This window comes from Sturnira hondurensis, unplaced genomic scaffold, assembly GCF_014824575.4.
Source record: "Sturnira hondurensis isolate 20B ecotype Veracruz unplaced genomic scaffold, ASM1482457v3 Scaffold0018728, whole genome shotgun sequence".
Classification (NCBI taxonomy): Eukaryota; Metazoa; Chordata; class Mammalia; order Chiroptera; family Phyllostomidae; genus Sturnira; species Sturnira hondurensis.
In genome coordinates, this window is record NW_028091359.1 from 20500042 (window position 1) to 20519758 (window position 19717).

General features: G+C 52.0%; 1 protein-coding gene across 7 annotated transcripts in view; it reads left to right on the forward strand.

Annotated features, from left to right (window-relative positions):
* Window positions 1–19717, forward strand: part of RAP1GAP2 (RAP1 GTPase activating protein 2) — a 223428-nt gene that overhangs the window by 131610 nt on the left and 72101 nt on the right. For 2 of the 7 annotated variants that reach the window (XM_037069723.1, XM_037069724.1), the window contains exon 1: window positions 10646–10754. The exons of the other annotated variants lie outside the window; for them this stretch is intronic. In XM_037069723.1, coding sequence (XP_036925618.1) covers window positions 10728–10754 — 27 coding nt within the window. In that variant the 5' untranslated portion in view covers window positions 10646–10727. Of the gene's footprint in view, window positions 1–10645; window positions 10755–19717 lie in introns of those variants that run through there. 7 annotated transcript variants of the gene reach the window in all.

Consider the following 19717-nt stretch of genomic DNA (forward strand, 5'->3'; position numbering starts at 1 on the left):
CTCCTCCCACTCCCCTGTTGCTAACCCTCCATGTGATCTTCATTTCTATGGTTCTGCTCCTGATCTAGCTGTCCTCTTAGTTTGCTTTTGTTTAAGGTGTGGTTGTTAATAACTGTGAGTTTGCTGTCCTTTCACTGTTAATATTTTTCATCTTCTTTTTCTTAGATAAGTCCCTTTAACATCTCATATAATAAGGGCTTGGTGATGATGAACTCCTTGAATTTGATCTTATCTGAGAAGCACTTTATCTGTCCTTCCATTCTAAATGAGGGCTTTACTGGATAGAGCAATCTTGGATGTAGGTTTTTGGATTTCATGACTTGGAATACTTCTTTCCAGCTCCTTCTTGCCTGTAAGGTCTCTTTTGAGAAATCCGCTGACACTCTGATGGGAAGTCCTTTATAGGTGACTGTCCCCTTATCTCTTGCTGCTTCTAGGATTCTCTCCTTCATTTTAGTCTTGGCTAATGTAATTATGTGCCTTGGTGTGTTCCTTCTTGGGTCCAACTTGTTTGGGACTCTCTGAGCTTCCTGGATTTCCTGGAAGTCTATTTCCTTTGCCAGACTGGGGAAGTTCTCCTTTATTATTTGTTCAAATAAGTTTTCCACTCGTGGCTGTTTCTTTTCCCCTTCTGGTACCCCTATAATTCGGATGTTGGAGTGTTTAAAGATGTCCTGGAGGTTCCAAAGCCTCTCCTCATTTTTTGGAGTTCTTGTTACTTCATATTTTTCTTTTTGGTTGTTTTTTTCTTCCTTCTGGCCCACTCCCTTGATTTGAGTCCCAGTTTCCTTTCCATCACTATTGGTTTCCTGTGCATTTCCCTTCACTTCAATTAGTTTAGCCTTCCTATGTTCCTCTAATTTGTGACTAAAATCAACCAGTTCTGTGAGCATCCTGATCACCAATATTTTGAACTGTGCATCTGAGAGGTTCCCTATTTCTTGGTCACTTAGGGTTATCAGCTCTGGGGATTTGAGTTTTTGAGCCTTATTTTGGACTATTCGTGCCTGTTATGTATGAGGAGCGGAGCCCTAGGTGTTCACCAGGGCAGGGCAACTCAGTCACTGGGTTGTGACGCTGTATATGGGGGCGGGGTCAAAGAGGAGCAACGGTGGTCCCCTCTGCTGCTTCCTGCTGCTGGGGCCTGCGTGGTCTGTCTCACTGCTTGCTTCTTTGCTGGTTTATCTGCTTGCGAATGTGTGACCGTGGTCAGCCTGCTGCCTTACGCCCTCACTGGGTCTGCCCGTTGCTACCTCATACCTAGGATCCATCCACGGCTGCCTGGGCACCTGGGTTGGGGGATCCTTCCTGCCCAACCCCGCTCTGCTACTGGCTCTGCCCCTCTTACCTGTCTGGGTGAACGGTTTGTTGTTGTCCGACTCCTGTATAGTTCAATTTTCTGTGTTTTGGCAGTGTTTTTGTTTACTAAACCTTTGTTGTCTTTAAACTTGGTTGTGGGAGAAGGCACAGTGTTTCCACCTACGCCTCCATCTTGGCGGAAGTCAAGGTTGTACTTTTGGGGAACAGAAAGGAGGCCTGTGTGGCTGGTGTCATGTGAACAAGGGGAGGTGACAGAGGGGCCAAGCTCGCTGGCCCTGTGGGCCTTGGGCGGGGTTTAGATCTTCATCAGCACAGGTTTTGGCCTGGCTGCTCTGTGGAGAATGGATCAGCAAAAGTGGAAGGAGGGAGGCCAGATTGGAGGCCATTGCTCTGGTCTGGACAAATTGTGGAGGGGACTTGGACCTGGGAGGTCGGCAGTGGAGTGGACAGAAGTGGATGGAGCCAGGTTATACTGAAGAAGCTGAGACAGCAGATGTGCTGATGGGTTGGGCATGGGAAGTGAGGGAAAGGAAGGGATCTAGGTGTCTAGTCATTGCAGATGAGGCTTGAACAGTGGATGGGTTTCAGTTCCATTTTTCTGAGATGGAGAAGCCCGCAAATGTTTGGGGAGGAAGATAAGAGCTCTTATTTTAGACACACCGAGTTTGAGTAACTCATGAGACAGTGAAGTAGAAAAATAGATTTGCAGCTGGAGATGCTGATGTGGAGGTCCAAGGAGAGGCCAAGGTTGGGGGTATTCTTGTGGGGGAATCAGCATAGAAATGGTATGAAGTCTGGGGGATGGATGGATAGCATGGGAGGACAGCCTAGACAGAGCTGAGAGTAGGCTCTCCAGAGGAGGCGGAGCCTAGGAGGAGGGCCGGAGACCCAGGAGAGCAGGGCTGTTGCTGAACTCAGAGGAGGGAACACTGCAAGGAGGGAGTGGTGCTGAGAGGAAGTTGAGGGCAGAAGTCCTTCTTGCATTTGGCGACTTGGACTTTGACAGGAGCATTTCAGGGGAGCTGTGGGGCCAGATTGATGGGCTGGCGGAGGCAGGGAGACTGATGCTCGGCCATAGCACTGACCTGAGTGGCCAAGTGTAGGAAGACTGGCACCCAGCAACTCCAGCGGGGGGTGGGGTCATCCTTGTGCGAGGCAAAGCTGTCCTTCTGCCAGCCAGGACCCCATGACTGCCCTGCCTCACAAAGCCAGTGGGTTCCTTTCACAAACTAGGTGCATTGTTTCTCAGGGTGAGGCAGCTGGTTCCAGGCGAGGGTGGTTACCAGGGCGAGAGCCCAGCTGTGCCTCATAGGTTCAGCCCAAATCAGGATGCATCTTCCTTCTCCAGGAGACATGTCCTGCCCTTTAGGCCTGAAAGAGCAGGGCTTGGATTTCACTCCCTGGTGGCTTTTTCGGACTGGTCACTTCCAGGGCTCCTGTTTACCCTTCCCTTTGGACAGCCGTGTGGCCAAAGGAACTCCCAGTTTAGTGAGGATGGGGCTGTGCCCTGGATCAGGGCATCTTACCTCACCTGCTCTGTGGGGCCTGGAAGTGTGTCTGGGACAGTAAGAAGTCAGAGCTCTCCTCAGAGAGAACTGCTTTGCACTCACCTGTCTTGGCTCCACTTAACCACATTGCAGGAGGTGGCATGGAGCCCCAGCTGTGGGTCTGCACCTTCCTTGTGGCTCACCAGGCCCCCTTGTGGCTGATACAGTCAACACCAGACGGTCAGCTGGCAGGGGCAGGAAGTAGGGAACCGGTGACCAACCAACAGCTTCTGGCTAAGTCAAGTTGCCAGGAGCTGCCGCCCCACCCCTGTGCCCACTGCTAACCTCACCATTGAGGTGCCCCTGGAGAGCTCCTTAGTTCTCCTGCGGCTAGGTTACACATGCCCAGCATGACAGGCTCATCTGCTGTTCTGGTCCTGCCCAGGGTCAGTGTGAGGCCTGGGAGGCGGCACCAGTCCTCTGAGCCAGGAGCTTGCACTGCTTCCAGCACATCCACTGGACGCACAGATCTATGGTGGAAAAGGAAGAGAATTGTGAGAAGGAGGCTGAGCTCTGTAACTTCGTCTCCCTTCCCTCTGTGTGCCTCCTTTGCCTCTTTTGAAGAGGGGACCACTGGGCAGGCAAATTGTAAGCAGCAACAGGCCACTACTGTTTAGAGCAGGAGGGTGTGCACAGCTGGGCCTTGGGGGCCCATCAGGCTCCTGGAAGCCTGGGCATGTGTGTTTGCCTGAGTGAGTGCTTGTGTGGGGGGGTGAATGAGAGTATTTTGGGAGCTCTCCCCTGTGCCACCCGTATGTTTTGGTTGTTAGTGTGGGGGTGGGTGCTGCGTGCGGGACTTTGCATTGGTGTGAATGCATTTGCAGCCAGAGGCGCCCCTCAGCCCGAACAGCTGGGCCTGGGATGGGCAGCCCGAGGGCCCTACCCCAAACCTTGTCAGGGCCTGCGTTTGCCCCAGTGCCCCATTCATCAGCCCCAGCTGGCAAAAGGGGTTGGGACATTCGTGTTATTTGACATATGGTTTATGGGGAAGAGAGCTGTTCATTGTCAGCATTCCCACGTGGTGGCACCTATATAATTGGGCTGTTGGGGTGTGGGGACTGACCGATAGAGTCATAGGGGACCAAAGCATTTATTTAGGTAACCATTAGCTGGGAGATGGGATGGCAGAGAACATGTGATATGTCGGCGGCCCGGCCCCTTCCTGAAGGTCAGCCCGAAACGAAAGGCCCTGCAGCCTTCCTGCTGCCATCTCTCTGGGAGGAGAAGGTCGGGGTCTTTCAGGGGCTACCAGAGCTGGGCAGGGCTGGTGTCCATCAGGGCCGCAGGGAGCACGGGCCCTCAAAGTGACCAGTTCCGCAGGACTTTCTTGCCTCTTTGCTCAGCCAAGCTCCGTGGCACAAAACCTGTATTGATTGATTGATTCTGTTCCCAGTCCAGTGCACCTGACGAGAACTCGCTATGTGGCCAGCAAGGGACGGCTCCAGCGAAGTCCCAGTCATTTGTTGTCCTGGGTGCTGGAGGCATTACCAGGAAGAGCCCAGATAACTGAAATTCTGGCTTAGATCATCTCCACACCTTGCTTTTGTCACTCACTCACTGTGCAGGTGTGTGCATGGTGGGGGGGGCGGGCGGGGGGAGCTTTGTTTCCTTCTTCACCTCAGAGCAGAGGCTGTGCCGCTGGAGGCAGGCGGGGGCAGGGGCCGGAGCAGCCAAGCACTGGGCAGTCAGCAGCTGCAGCTGGTCACAGGGTACCCAGTGGTTTTTCTGGGGTGGCAGCCCAGCCCCAGTTGGGGGGAGGCAGAGCAGCCACCTGCATACCCTATAATGAATGTGGAAACTGAGGCACAGAGGTAGGAGAGGCCCATCGAGAAGGTGTTTTGGTATGTGGTGTATACCTTGGTGTATGGTGTGAAGTAGAAGTAGTATGAAGTTGTGTCCTTTCACTCAGGGACTGAGTTGTCCCCAGACAGCCCTGGAGGGTGCTGGGGAGTGAGAACAGCTTGGGCCTTTATTTTGAACATCAGTGAACTGAGCTCTGGTCATAGCCAAGTGACTGGCAGCATGAGGACATCCTCTCAGGTGGGAGCTGGGCCTGTTCTTGGTTCCCTGAGACGATGCCAGATGCTGCTTGGGGCAGGGACACCTCTAGGGGCAGGGGGAGATGGCAGGAGCAAGGGTGCTGGCGTGGGCACAGGTTCCACCGCTGCTCTGTGATAGGTTCTCTCGAGGGAGCATCTTCAGCCTCTCTTCTCTCACCCAGGCTAGAGTCAGAGCCAGGGTGGGGGAGGAGGCTGATTGGTACCAGGGTCCACAGTGCCTGCTCCTAACATGGATGTGGTGGAGGGCCAGGTGGTGGAGAGGTGGTGGCTCGGCTCACAAGGCTTCTGCTGCCCCAGCTGCATGCCCAGAGTCCAGGCTGCTGTGCCCGGCCGCAGTCTCCCCTCTCAGGCAGCCAGCAGGAAGGTGGGCAGGGTGCGGGGAGGAGAGAAGGGAGAGGGGAGGGTGTGTCCTGGGGGAGGTTAACTTGGACTGTGCCCTGGTTTGTGCGGAAACCTCGTCTGGGGAACAGAGACCACCAGGTGACTGAAGGAGGGCACCATGCCTCTGACACTCTGCTGGACCCCCACCTGCCAGTGCCACTGAAGAGAGAGGACAGTTACAGAGCACATAACTGGAGTTCAGGGATGAGGAGGCTCAGAGGGAAGCAGGTTTCCTGGAGGTTAACACTACCATTTGTTTCTGTGCCTCAGGACAGACAGAGGCAGGGGTCCTGGGCCTCTTGCCTGGGCCATGAGCACGAGCACTGGTGAGACTAAAGCCAAACCGGCCCCCTCTGTACTCTCCTGCCTCCGAGCCTCTGTCTAGGCTGTTGCTCTCCTGAGCGCCTGAACCTCCAGTTCCCCCGGCTGCAGGCCTGTAGGCTTGTTTCAATAACCTGATGAGATTTACAGAGCTATTTTATGGTTCCCTCCACACCGTGAGCTTCAGACCTGAAGCTGAGCCCAGCTTTGGTGGGGAGACTGGAAGTTTCAGGCCTCACAGGGGATCAGAACCAGAAGCCCTGCCAACTGGCACCCCAAAGCCTGGCTCGGAGAGCCTCTACGGTGCAGACACCACGATTCCTTAACCAGGGCTGGGCTAGGGACAAGCGTCACGCCCTTGTTCTAAGGAAGGAACAGCTTGGAAGCAGTTGTTCCCTAGAACATGGGGCAGGATTGCAACCCTCAGAGGGTCTCCTGGCCTCAGCCAGGGCCTCTCATGGTGCCCATTGTTCAACATCACCTTCATCCTGTTTGTAACTTGGGTTGGTCCAGCACTCTACACTTTATAAAAAACACTTTCTTGAGCTCTTGTGGTTCTTACAGCCAGCCTGGAAGAGAAAAATTACTTTCCCACTTTATAGATGAGAAAATTGAGTCTTAGGTAAATGCAGTCCTCCCCTGAGCCAACTGGTAAGACACAAACTAGAGGCTTGTGTTGTCAAGTTCAACATTCTTTCTACTACCCCAGGAAATAATTACTGAGTACAAGTAATTACAGAGTATCTACTCCTGGTTTTCCTGGCTTGTAATACACTCTCTTCCTTCTCATTTAACATCTCTGAAGTCAGGTTGCATTTCCCTCGTAATTGCTTGTCGTAGTTTGTAATTGGTGGTGTTTTTTGCTGTTAGTGGTATCTCACAGAGTGTGTATCTCACCATGGATATCCTTTAAGATTGGACGACATTCGGTGTGTGAACAACTCAGGTGTGTGCAGACGCTGCTTCTGCCTGCCAGGAGTTTTCAGTCCAGAGGACAGATCAGAGAGTCCTAGCCATTGACCCAACGCGGACTGTGTCGTGTGCACAAACCAAGTCAAGTGCCGTGGGGACTCTGGGGGGAGGGCTTTCGGGACACTGGGGGGATGGGTGGGATTTGGGCCCTGAGCATGCTGCTTCGTGTGTGCCAGCCAGCCGATCGGAAGGGCAGACCCAGCTCCCATCAGTGTGCTTCTTTAAAACGTGGACGCTGGAAGTGGACTGTTGGCGTCTCTGATGCCGTCTGCTGACCTAGTTCTTTCACGCCCAGCCTCGGCTTCCACAGCTGCAGAGTGGGGAGGACAGTGGAGACTGCCTCGCAGGGGGTCTCGAGGAGTAGGTAAAGGAGCGCAAGCAGCCAGGCACGGAGCCCAGGGCCCAGCACTGTAGGCAGAGCTTGGTCAGCGCCAGTTACCCCCACCGTGACATTCCACACATTCGACAGCAGAGTCCTCGGACCTTTGTCATCAACCACTGTCCTGTGGTAGGTGCATCCTTGTTTGTCATCTCATTTCATGGTCAGTAGCACCTGGGAAGGGACGAATTGTCATCGTAAATTTACAGGTGCCTTCACGGGGGCCTGTGGCCGGGCTGGGATTATGGCCTGTCTGTCTGATTCCCTGTCCATCCGGCAGTCTTTTTACTGGGGCGCAGCAGCTGCTGGAAAATTGCAGGCGAGGAAGGAAACCCTGCTGATCCTGGGCACTCGCTTCAGGCAGCGGATTTTATAATCCAGTTATTGCCTTTGGGCGGTCTTAATATTGGGTTTTCTGGTGGAGGAGGAGGAGAGGTCTCATTCTGAGGCACAGAGGCTAATCTGTCGGAGGGAAGATCTGCTCAGACCCTGGCCTCGCCGTGCCATCCCCGCCGCCAGTGGGAAGCCGGCAGTTCCCTTGTCTCCCTGGGCTTTGCTCATTCTTTTGTGCTTGGCTGTCCGTGAGCTCACGCTCCCCAGCCTGTGGGCCTCCCCGCTCACCCCGAGGGTGCCGCTCTGTGGTCTTGCTGCCACTGCTGCCGGTGCCCCTGCCAGGGCCCGTGGGCCTTCTCCGGTGTGTCCTTCTGTCCTCTGAGTTTAATGCAGGCGAGTGCCATCTCCTCTCCTCACCCTTTCCCCCTGTACCCTCCATTCTCTCTGATTCATCCTCTTTTGCATCTAGAACACTTGGCTCTTCAATTAACAGGCTGTGTGACCTTAAGCAGGCCACTTCTACCAGTGTCGTTCCCCTCCTGCTCCCCGACTGGATCCTCATCAGGGTCCAGCAGGAAGTACTGGGAAAGCCTCCTGGGCCCGGACATTGACTTTGCTTCACCACGCTCTCCTTCCAGCAGGGCTGGATTGTCTTGTGCCCTCTGTGGCCTGATCTGCAAAATGGGGGGAGTGACCCTCTTCTGGAAAGTCTTCCTTTGTGGCACAGCGGTTGCCTGACTCCTCCATGTGTCCCTGCAGGTGCTGGCCTACTCCCATTATGGCTCCTCTTTATTGGGTTGTAATTATTTAGTTCCCTGATTGTCTTAGTCACTAGATGTCAGTCAGTTCCTTTGCTCAGTTATTCATTCAGCAGGTACTTACTGAGTCCCTATGTGCCAGGAGCTGAGGTGACAGATAAGTGGGGGAAATAGACCAATGAGAAGTGACAATGTAAAGAGACACATAATTTGATAGGGCATGTACTGGGTGCTATGGGAGTGCCACCTGGGAGGAGGGGTGGAGGCCAGGAAGGCTTCCCAGAGGAGGTGATCTCTAAGCTAAGGCCCACAGGAGTCAACCAAATAAAGGGGAGTGGGTAGCAGGAGGGGGCCTGAGACTGGTCTTTATTAGGGCCCCAGCCCCAAGCCAGTGCCTTGCCCAGAGTGGGTCAGGAAGTTAGCTTCCAGTCTCTCTCCTCACTGCCTCTGAGTGCACCCTGCACAGAGGCAGGCGCTTGGACCACAAGGCTTCCTGGGCCCTGGGGCGCTGTGGCCAAGCAGGTTGCAGAGGTACTCTGGATGTGGCGTGTCCTGGGGAGCAGGCTGCGGGAGTGGGCGTGGCAGGGCTTGAAGGGGGCTCTGCCGAATGACTCATTGGCTGGGAGCAGGCATGCAGGTGAGCCAGAGCAGGTGTGAGCAGGGTCAGGGAATGTGCTGAGGATGCAGGAGCCTTATCCCGAGAGAAGGGCTCATTCAGGACATGCCCTCCCCTTGACCGAATGCTCACCCTTGACTGCATCCCTTCTCCCAACGTGGGCTTTCCTCTTGGGGTGTGAAGAGTCGGCAGGGACATTGCTAGGCTTCTCTGCAGCCATCCTTCTAGCTCGTGGCCCCTCCAAGTGTGTGAAACAGCCCAGTTGCTCCCTACCCAGAGCTCCCATCCTGGAGCTCTGCCTCATCCTTCCTCTACTCCTCTGACCTCCAGTGACACTTGGGGCCCCCAAGGGTGGGCCCATGGCAAGGCTTCTCTGACTTAGTTGGGGTGTGCCCTCCCCCGTGGATGGGGACATTTCCTGGCCTCTCTGTTTTCCCGAGGATGCTGTCGGGGTTTCTGGAACTTGAGCAGGGGCAGGATGGGGCTGTGTGGAGAGGGAAGCGGGCTGTGTGCGGTGGCAGGCTGGGCCAGAGGAGGAACAGCGGAGGCAAGGTGGGCTTCCTGGGTGGTGCGGCACTTGTCGCACTGTTGGGGGCTGGGGCCGGAAGGGCCAGTGTGGAGCCGGGGCTGGGAGTGGGCAGTGACAGTCACCACAGTTGCCATCGACTGGGGGCATTTGTGTCTCACCCTCCACTGGACACACCGTATAACCACACCCTGATCTACCGCTACCTTGCAACATGGGTCAGGTCTCCCATTTTCCACGGGTGAAAACTAAGGCTCAGAGGCTGTGTCACCAGCCTGCACAGCTGGTTACTACGGTTGCAGCTGGGAAGCAGCAGAGCCATCAGTTAAAACCGCATTCGCCCCACGTGAGGCCGGGGCTACTTCTGCCCCACCATGCCACTTTTATTTTTTCTTTTTGAGATACTTAAAAGTTCATTTGTTTTTTCCTTCTGAGTCTGGCATATTGCTCTTGTACCAAAGCTGGAACAGGACTGAGAGTGTGTGACGTGTTCATTCATGGTGGAAAGAGCCCCTGAGGCCCAGGGGCCCAGCTCAGGGCCGGGCCCCTCACTCTCCACACTCCACTCCACGGGTCTCCAGTGCCTTCGGCCCTGAGCCGGAGGTGCTGTATGAGCCAGGCCATTCACTTGGTTGATTTTTAATTTTTCTTGTGGGATAGCCACAGGGCATGAGGGCTGCTCTCTTTTATAAAGCGCATTAAACAAAGTTAGACCCAAGTAATACATGCAGTGATCAGAAAACAAAGCCCAGGCTGATTGTGAAAGAAGCAGCTTGCTGCAGCTCCGCCCCAGCCCCTTCCCCTCGCTTCACCTGCAAAGGAGCCACTTCGTACTCTTGGCTGTGTCTCTGAACCTTTGAGTAGGGTGTTAGGGCCTGCAAGGTTCACGTGAGTGTCTTTAAAGATGCAGGCCCTGGCTTTCCTCCGTTTAGTAATTTGTTTTTACTCTCCTTACATGCAGGGTGTCCCCGTTCACAGATGGAAACGGAGGCCCCAAGCAGGTGGGGCCTGCAGTGAGTCCCACAGCGCGCAGGACACTGGGTCTTCTCCAGCCGTGTCCTGTCGCTGCTATCACAAGGCCCAGGCCCGCCTCTGTGCACATCACAGGCCAGGAGTGTGGGGAACTCACTCAAGATAAGGACGGAGGGCAGGAATGGTTTCTGCACCCTGGCTTTCCTCTGCTCCCTGAGGAGTCTCCTCTTACCACCTGCTGGCACGGTGCCTCTTCCCAGGGAGGGACCTTTTACCTTAAAACATACAACTGTGTGGTGACTCCACCAGCCCTGGGCTCCCCAGAAAAACACTGGGCAAGGAGGGGTCAAAGGTCAGGGCTTGTCAATGTGGCATAACAGCTCCGGGCGGACACCCAAATCCTACAGTTCCTTGTTTGATCTTAAGGAAGTTGTTCAACGTCAGCAACAACAGTAGCTGGGGGTGGCAGCAGCCACACCTATAGTGGTGCTCAGGCAGGCGGCAGGGCCCCCTGGCTCCATGGGGACAGGCGCTGGTGGAAGATGATGGATTTCTTAAAGAACCTTTTGGTGAGTGTCTCGGGCTGTGGAGGAGTACCTGTCTGGGGTGAGAGGTGTGTGGGGGTGGAGCCAGAGCCCCTCCTGCGCCCCTGGTGGGGAGGCCCTGGTGTCTGTTGGCCTGCCATGGGGCATGGAAGCTGCCTGTCACTCAGGGAAGGGGGAGCAGACATCAGGTACAGGTAGCCTGTGTGTGGAGGGGCTGAGGGAGGCCGTGGCACAGAATCTGGGGCCAGGGCCTTTCCTTCCTGGTCTGGAGGGCTGAGGTGGGGGTCCTGGCACAGGACTGGGCGGGGTTCACCTCTGGCTCCTCTGACAAGGTACTGTTCCTGGTACTGTGCCAGGGCCTGAGGGGACCCGACACCAGGTGCAGGCTGTGCCACAGGTGGGGGTGCCAGGGAGAGAGTGGGAGGGACTCCATAGCTGGGCTTCCTGCCGTCTGGCTGTAAACACTTGGAGCTGGTCAGGCCACCCTGTGGTGCCAGCCCTTCTCCCCTTTGTGCCAGGGATGCGTGTTTCCCAGGATGGCCCTGGCAGGGGACCCTGTGTCCTGTCCCAGACCCTCAGAGCTCTGTGGTTAGTGTGACACTTGGAGGTGGTGTATGTGGCATTCCTGACTGGCCTGGAGTGTCAACGTCCTTTTTTGCTGAGTAAGATTGTGCCAGGAGGCTCTGTGGTCCCTTGTTTCAGCTCCTCCGGCCCCTTTGTGCCCCTCCCAGTGACCATGGGGGCCCAGGCTGACTGGGCTCGTCCCCATTCATGGACCAACCTGTTGTAGCCGGTGGTGGGCTGTGTCTTTTGCTTTCTTCCCTGCTGTGGCTGTGTTGTTCTCCTTTCTCTAGGGGAGCTGAGAATGACAGGTGAGGAGTGAGTGGGGACATGATGTGGCACTTATTTGTGGGGTGGGCCAAGGAGTCCCCCAACCTCAGGCTGTGTCACCACTGGCTGAAGGCCAGGGGAGAGCCTGGTGTCCCTGTTACCAAACAGAAATGGCCTGAGCCCTCTGGACCTTGGCAGGGGTGTGGAGTGGCACGCTGGAGGGTTTTAAGATGGGGACCGATGTCACTTGATTTATCTTTTGTAAAGACCACATGGCTGTTGTATGGGTAGTTGATTAGGGAGGTGCTAGTGTGGATGCCGGAAGCCCAGAGCCAGGGCTGCCACATGGTCCCTGTGAGGGACAGTGGGAGCTGGTATGGGCAGGGGAGCTTCTGAGAAGGGCTCAGACTTAGGACATATGTAGGCTTGCAGGTGGGCTGGGCGGGGGAATGAGGGATCAAGATATCAATGACGACCCCTGGGGTTTTGTCCTGAGTGGCAAGGTGGGTGGAGGATGGGGAGTCAGGCTGGGGTGGAGGAAGGTGTTTGAGAGAAAAAGTTAGGGAGCATTCTTTTGGGCGTCATTAAATCCAAGATGCCTATCAGAGATGCATGTGAGGTGTGGAGTGGGCACACTCAGACTTGGACTCGAATCTGGCTTCTGCCTTTACTGTGTTCACTTTGCTCTCTAATCCCCCCCCTGGGCTCTTGGGGGGCCAGTGCCCAGAGCCTGGTACACCATGGTACCCAACAGAGGATACCTTGGGGCTTCCTAAAGCTTTGCCTCTTTGTCATTCCATGTTCTAGCTCAGGAACATTCAATGGCTTCCTAATGAAAAGAGTTGAGCTTAGAACTTGCTCTTTGGGCTGATTTGGCTCAGATGTGTTTCTTTGGGTCCACATAGAGATCTCTATAAAAACTTGCATTGGTTATTGATATATAAGAATTGGGAGAGTTCACACTCAAATTTGGGTTTCTGGCTTGTCTGGAGAAGGTGGAAACTCTGTTTCTGCTGGCAGCCTGGCCTCAGAGAAGCAGCAGCTGCCCTTTGGAAGGGGCCTGTGCTCTTCCGTGTACCGTTGTTTCGCCTGCCCCGCCCCCCCAACTCTTTTCTGTGGTGGTGGTGGTGAAATTTACAGAACATAAAAATAGTCATTTTAAAGTGAACAATTCATTGGCATCTAGTGCATTTCCAATTTGCACAGCCATCACCTCTATCTAGTTCAAAAATATTTTTACTCCCTTTCAGTAAAGCCCCATTAAGCAGTTGCTCTTCATTCTCCCCTCCTTCCAGCTGCTGGCAACCAGTAATCTTCCTTCTCTGTCTGTGGATTTACCTAGTCAGGATTTTTTATAGAAATGGAATCATACTATACGGGGTTGGGGAAAGTACTGTATTGTGCTGGGTATAATGCAAACTTTTTTTTGCCCAAGTTTTTGAGGGAAAAATAAGAGTGCTTATTATACATTGGTAATACTAATTCCGTATCTGTATAAATGTTTTTAATTCTTTTTTTATGCTTATGTGTTAAAAGTATAACTCTAGAAAGCAATAACAATAGCTGTATGCAAAATAACACCCTGGAATATGATCATTGGTTTTGTTTCTAAGTATAAATAAGTACAAAATTGAATTTAAACTGTAAATGAAAGATTTTTTTCCTGAAAGTTTGGTCCAAAAACGTGGGTGCTCATTATACATGGCAAAATATGGTAGGTTTATAGTTGTGAGTATGTGATGCACAGTTTATTTCCATATTATTAAGTATTAACTATTGTATCATTTTCCATATGAATGACTGTAAACCTACTTTTGCCCCACCCTGTTTATAATCTTTTGGTATCTTTTAGTTCAGCATGATGTTGTTTTTTTAAGATTTTATTTATTTATTTTTAGGTGGGAAGAGAGGGAGAAAGAGAGGGAAACATCATTGTGTGGTTGCCTCTCCAGTGTCCCCTACTGGGGACCTGGCCCAGAAGCCAGGCATGTGCCCTGACTGGGAATGGAACTGGTGACCCTTTGATTTGCAGGCCGGTGCTCAATCCACTGAGCTACACCAGCCAGGGCCAGCATGATGTTTTGAGGCCCATTCACATTTAGCGTGTATCAGGACTCCATCCTTTTTTATGACTGAATGATATTCCGTTGTGTGGCTATGCCACAGTTTATCCACTCACCTGTTGATGGACTTTCGCTGTGTTTCCACCTTTTGGCTGTTGTGCACAGTGCTGCTTCCCAGTGGACAAGTGGACAACCTTTTTGTGCAGGTGTTTGCTGGAGTACCACTTCTCGGTTCTTTTGGGTATTTTGGGAGTGGAATTGCTGGGTGATGTGGCAACTCTGTGTTAAGGGCACTGAGGAACCGAGTTGTTTTCTATGTCAGTTGCACCATTTTACATTCTCACCAGCAGCGCACGGGATTCCTCTTTTTTTCCATTCACAGCAACACCTGTTATAGCACAAAAGTTTTGGTTTTTGATGAAGTCCAATTTAGTTACTATTTTTGTTTCCTATGCTGTCATATCTAGGAATCCATTGCTAAATCTAAGGTCATGAAGATTTACCCCTGTTGTCTTCTAAGAGTTTTATGCTTCTAGCTCTTAGTGTTAGGTCATTGCTTCATTTTATGGTACCTTCTGCACGTGGTGGGAAGTCTAGGGGGCCGGCTTCATTCCTCTGCACGCGGATATCCAGTTTTTCCAGGACCCTCTGTTGTGAGGAGGTCTTTGATAGTTGTAGGAACCTTTTTACTTGTTATTCCTTCATTCTTTCATGTTATTTGCCTGGTACCTGTAGTAATTTGCATTTTAAAATCCTGTCTTAGAGATTGAGACGTAAGTCTGCCTAATTTTTAAGATGTCTCATAAAACCCAGTCATCCTTCCATTCTTCCTCATGCTGCTCCGTCTCTGCTCTGGCCTGATTGGTCCCTTGCACACACCACCTGCACGCTAAACACAATGAATTCCGTAGGTCAGTGGTCCTCAACGTGTGGTCCCTGGACCAGGAGTATCAGCACCACCAGAACCTGTGTTTTAACAAGCACTGTAGGCGATCCTGTTGCGTTACCATCACCACAGGTGACAGAGAGCCTTGCAGGCTCCTGGCCCAACTTGATGTCACTGGAGTGGTGCCTCTGAAGGCCTCTGGCTGCAGAGGAGCTGTGCTCGGTGTGAGCTGATGGGAGGGAAGACCGAGGGAGGGGAAGAGGAGCATGAGGTAGGACAGGAGAGACGGGGAGAGAGGCTGGGTTGGAACAGGCCTGTGTCTGAATACGGCTTGTCATTGGAGCACTCACTGGGCATAGGGCTGGCTGTCCAGGCTGAGGGGGACAGCCTGTTCCCAGGGAGCAGACACTGCGTACCAGCAGGGACACAAGCGCTCAGCCCTGACTCCTAGGCCTAGGACTCAGCCTCCACTGCCTACTTCATCCCTGTCTTGCTGGGCAGAGTTTCAATCATTCACTAAGCAAGCATTTCTTGAGCATCTACTCTATACCACGTGGTTCTAGGCTCAGGGATACAGCAGTGAGCAAAATAAAGAGCTGTGCCCTCGAGGGCCTTGTGTTCCAGTGAACAGCTCCGATCTCTTCTGAGGGCCTGGGCAGCTGCTGACCCGTGGCCAGCCGCTCCCATCCTGCCATCCTGAGGATGCAGCTCTGCATCAGCATTGGAGCCGGGGAGTGTGGTGTGCCCCGGCTTAGGCAGCTGAGGGACAACGGATGTGGCTCCCGACAGGGAACGTGTTGTGTCTTGCTCCCCTAACTTTCCAAAGCTCTCTTTACAAAACTCTCCAGCAATCCTTTTTTCCCCCACAATGTCATCCTTCTCCAGGGGGATGAAAAACTTGCTCTGACCCCCGTTTGTCCCCCACCGCCAGTGCTGTGCAGCCCACACTTCCATCCCGTTTTCCTGAGGCTGCATGGGGTGGGAAACACCTGTCCTCCGTCCTGGTCTGTTTTAGTGTTTCTCCATGCCACTGACATACCTTTGCCCCTCCCTCGAGTGTGTCCTGGATTCAGGTGGGCAGGGACAGAAGGCCCTCGCTGCTGTGTGTGAGTGTGCTCTGTGTTGAGTGCCCTACCAGGCTCTGCAGACTGGCTCACAGTATCACATCGGCCTGTTAGCCCTGCTCCAAGGCGTGGTTGCTCAGACAACATTGTCCTGTGCTGTGAGCAGTGGGTGTGTGGCACCGCTGGGCAGGGGGGGTCACACATAAACACAGCCCTGCATCCAGGTGGGGAGGGGAGGAGCCCAGAGCTAGGGCAGGTTCCCTGGTAGGAACCTGGTGACGGTGGGTAGGTAGCAGTTGGGTGTCACTTCAATTAGGGTTGGAGAAGAGGAGAGGGGAGTGAGTCGTGAGCTGTTGGGGCCTTTTGGGCTGGGTGCAGCAGGAGGAAAGAATGGGTGGCGGCTGGTCTGCAGGACATGTCCATGGGGTGGGCTGCTGTGGACCAAAGGGAGGCAGGTGAGGCAGCTCCTGCCACCGGAAGGGCACTGGCTGGTGAGAGAGGTGGTGGTGGCCTCCTCTACTGCAGTGTGCCGTTGCTGCCACTTCTCCACTGTCTGGGCAGGGGGCCAGCACCAGCGAGAGCAAGGAGGGGCACTGGGAGGAGTTCTTGAGACTGGCCTTGCAGTTCCTGTTCACTTCTGCTTCCTTGGACCTCCTTCAGCGTTCTCCCCCCAGCAAGGACTTGCTTTGCCCTTCCCAGGGAAGACCAGGCAGTTTCTCTATTGGGAGGTGAGGAGCGTAGGGGTTGAATCCGAACCGAACCCTGGGGCCCAGCCTGCAGTTTCCCTGCCTGAGCGCTGTAGTGCTCTGTGTGAGTATTTCACAGCCTGCGTGGCTGGCTGTTGGAGCAATGCCCGTGGGGCATTGCTGGCTGTGGCTCTGGTTTGCGTGGCAACAGCTGCTGCTAATAATAAATTAGACAGCCGAGTGGAGGCCACTATTGATGAGGAGGCCGGATTACATTTCTCTGTAACACTCCAGCACCTGGCTTCTTGATGGAGGGGAATCCCCTTCCTAAGGGTGCCCCAGGCAGGGCCTCACTGTGTCCTAAAGGGCCTGTGGGACAAACACCAGTGAGTCAATGAGCATTTATTGAGTTCTTGCTGTGTGCCCTTGGCTATGAGCAGCAATTTCAGGGGGTGTGGACCAGGGTGTGTCTGAGTGGCTGGAGCCGCTGTTCCAGGCTGGCCTGAGTCACCCTGCTGCTAGGTGGAGAAGGAGACTCACTCTTTGCCAAGGCTGGAACTGTCCCCTTGGAAAGTTCAGCCAGTCACCGAGGAGTGGAGCCAGCCCTGCTGAGGCCTGGCTGCCACTGGCTGGTCCCTGCTCTTGGGCACTGTCCCTGCAGGAATCGGCCATGCAGCTGGTCACTTAGGGCCAGGCTGGATTGTGGCTCTTTCCCTTTCACCTCACTCCCTGTGTCAGCCCTGAGGCCCTGGAGTATCTTCATTCAGGACACGTGATTGGTTGCTGCCTATGTGCACCCTGACTGGGAATCGAGCCTGAAACCTTTTTGGTGTGTGGGACGATGCTCCAACCAACTGAGCCACCCAGCCAGGGCTGAGTTGTAAGAATTTTTTATATGTTCTAGATACAAGTCCCTAATCAGATATATGATTTGCAAATATTTTCTCCTATTCTGTAAGGTTGTCTTTTCACTTTCTTAATAGTGGTTTTTGAAGTACAAATGTTTTTAATTTTGGCCAAGTCTAATTTACTTTTTTTCTTTTATTGCTTGTGTTTTGGGTATCATAGCTAAGAGTCCATGGCCAAATGCAAGATCACAAAGATTTACTCCTGTTTTCTTCTAAGAGTTTTTATAATTTTACCTCTTAACATAGTCATTTAATTTTTGTGTGTGATGTGACTCTCCAGTTTTTGCAGCACAGTTTATTGAAAAGACTCCTTTGAACAGTGTTGTTGCCCTTGTTGAAAATTGATTGTCATGAATATATGGATTTGTTTCTGGACTCCAACTACTATTCCACTGATCTATATGTCTATTCTTATGTTAGCATCACACTATCTTGATTAATTTTGCTTTGTAGTAAGCTTCGAAGTTGGGAAGTGAGAGCCCTCCATGTTTGTTTTTCCTTTTCAAGAAAGGTTGGATGTTCTGGGCCCGGGAGTTTCCACATCAGTTTTGGGGCCAGCTTCCCACTTCCCGGAGAGGGCCTGGCTGGGGTTGCGCTAGAGGCCGCGCTGACCCTGTGGGTTTGTTGGAGAGTGCGCCACCTGCCTCTACTAACTCTAATCGCGATCACAGCATTGGTTNTATATGGATTTGTTTCTGGACTCCAACTACTATTCCACTGATCTATATGTCTATTCTTATGTTAGCATCACACTATCTTGATTAATTTTGCTTTGTAGTAAGCTTCGAAGTTGGGAAGTGAGAGCCCTCCATGTTTGTTTTTCCTTTTCAAGAAAGGTTGGATGTTCTGGGCCCGGGAGTTTCCACATCAGTTTTGGGGCCAGCTTCCCACTTCCCAGAGAGGGCCTGGCTGGGGTCGCGCTAGAGGCCGCGCTGACCCTGTGGGTTTGTTGGAGAGTGCGCCACCTGCATCTGCTAACTCTAATCGCGATCACAGCATTGGTTTCCATTTATTTAGAACCTGGTTAGTTTCTCTCATCCGTGCTCTGTACTTTTCAGAGCATGAGTTTTGCAGATCATTTGTTAAATTTACACCCATGTGTTTTATTCTCTTGGATGCTATTGTAATTGTAATTGGATTGTTCATTAACAGTGGATAAGAATGCAGTTGACTATTGTAGCACACGACCTTGCTGAACTCATTTGTATTGGTCCTAAATGTTTTTTTAGTGAATTCCTTAGGATTTTTCTATATACAAGACCATATCATCTGTAAGTAGAAATGGTTTTGTAACCAAAAGCAGGTCTGACTGACTGCTGCTCTGAAAGCCAGTACTTGGGAGGCAGGTGCTGATGGAAAGTGATTTGTTTTCAGGTGCCGACCACCTGGAAGATGGGGGACTCCCGTCTCAGAACCTATCTCCATTTCTCACTGCAGGCAGAGGGCAACAGACTAAAGAGATGAAGGGAGGGGCTGAAAAGTTCTCTACGTGTGCACTAGCCCAGTCCATTCCGATAAGGCAGGTGATGGTGTGGTGTGCGTCATTCTGGCTTAGCCATCCTGGCTTCACGTCACTGTGGCTCTACGTCATCCTGACTCCACAGTTGAAGGTCAGCAAAGCTCCCAGAGCTGGGATGCCTGAAGGTCGGAATCTGTATCTTTTAAAGTTAGTTTCTAGGATTACTATACAAATGCTGATTATCTACAAGGTACACAGTAGTCAGAGTCTGCACGGACAGAATCACTATTGAAAGAGGTGTGGGTGGGTTACAGTTGTTCTCGGTTACTATTTCCCACTGTTACAGTTTCACTTTTTCCTTTCCAGTTTGGGATGCTTTTCATATAATTTTCTTGCCTAATTGCTCTGGTCACAACATCAAATGCAATGTTAAATAAAAGTGGGGTGAATGGATATTCTTGTCTGGTTCTTTACTTTATGGACATAGTATTCAGTCTTTCATTATTAAGTATGATGTTAGCTCTGCAGTTTTTTTGTAGGTGTACTTTACCATGTTGTGGAACTTCCCTTCTGTTCCTAGTTTGTTGAGTGTTCTTTTTTTTAATCAAGGAAGGGTTTTGTATTTTGTCAAATGCTTTCTTTACATCTGTTGAAATGATCGTGTGCTTTTTGTTTTTATTCTGTTCTGTGGTATATTACATTCATTGACTTTTGTTTGTTAAACCAACCTTGCATCACTGGGATAACTCCCCGCTGGTCATGATGTATAATTGTTTTTTTTTATGTTGCTGGATTCCATTTGCTAGTATTTTGTTTAGAATTTTTGCATCTATGTTCACAAGCTATATGGTCTGTAGGTTTCTTTTCTTGTGATGGTTTTAGTGTCAGGGTAAACCAGCATCGTAGAATAAGTTGGGAGGCATTTTCTCTTCTACTTTGGGGAAAGTTTGTGAGGAATTAGCATTAACGCTTCTTTAAATGGTAGAATTCACAACTGAAACCATCAGGACTGGGCTTTTCTTTGTGGTCATTTTTTTTGATTACTAACTGAATCTCCCTCTCTCTTTTTTTATTGTGTATCTTTTTAGAT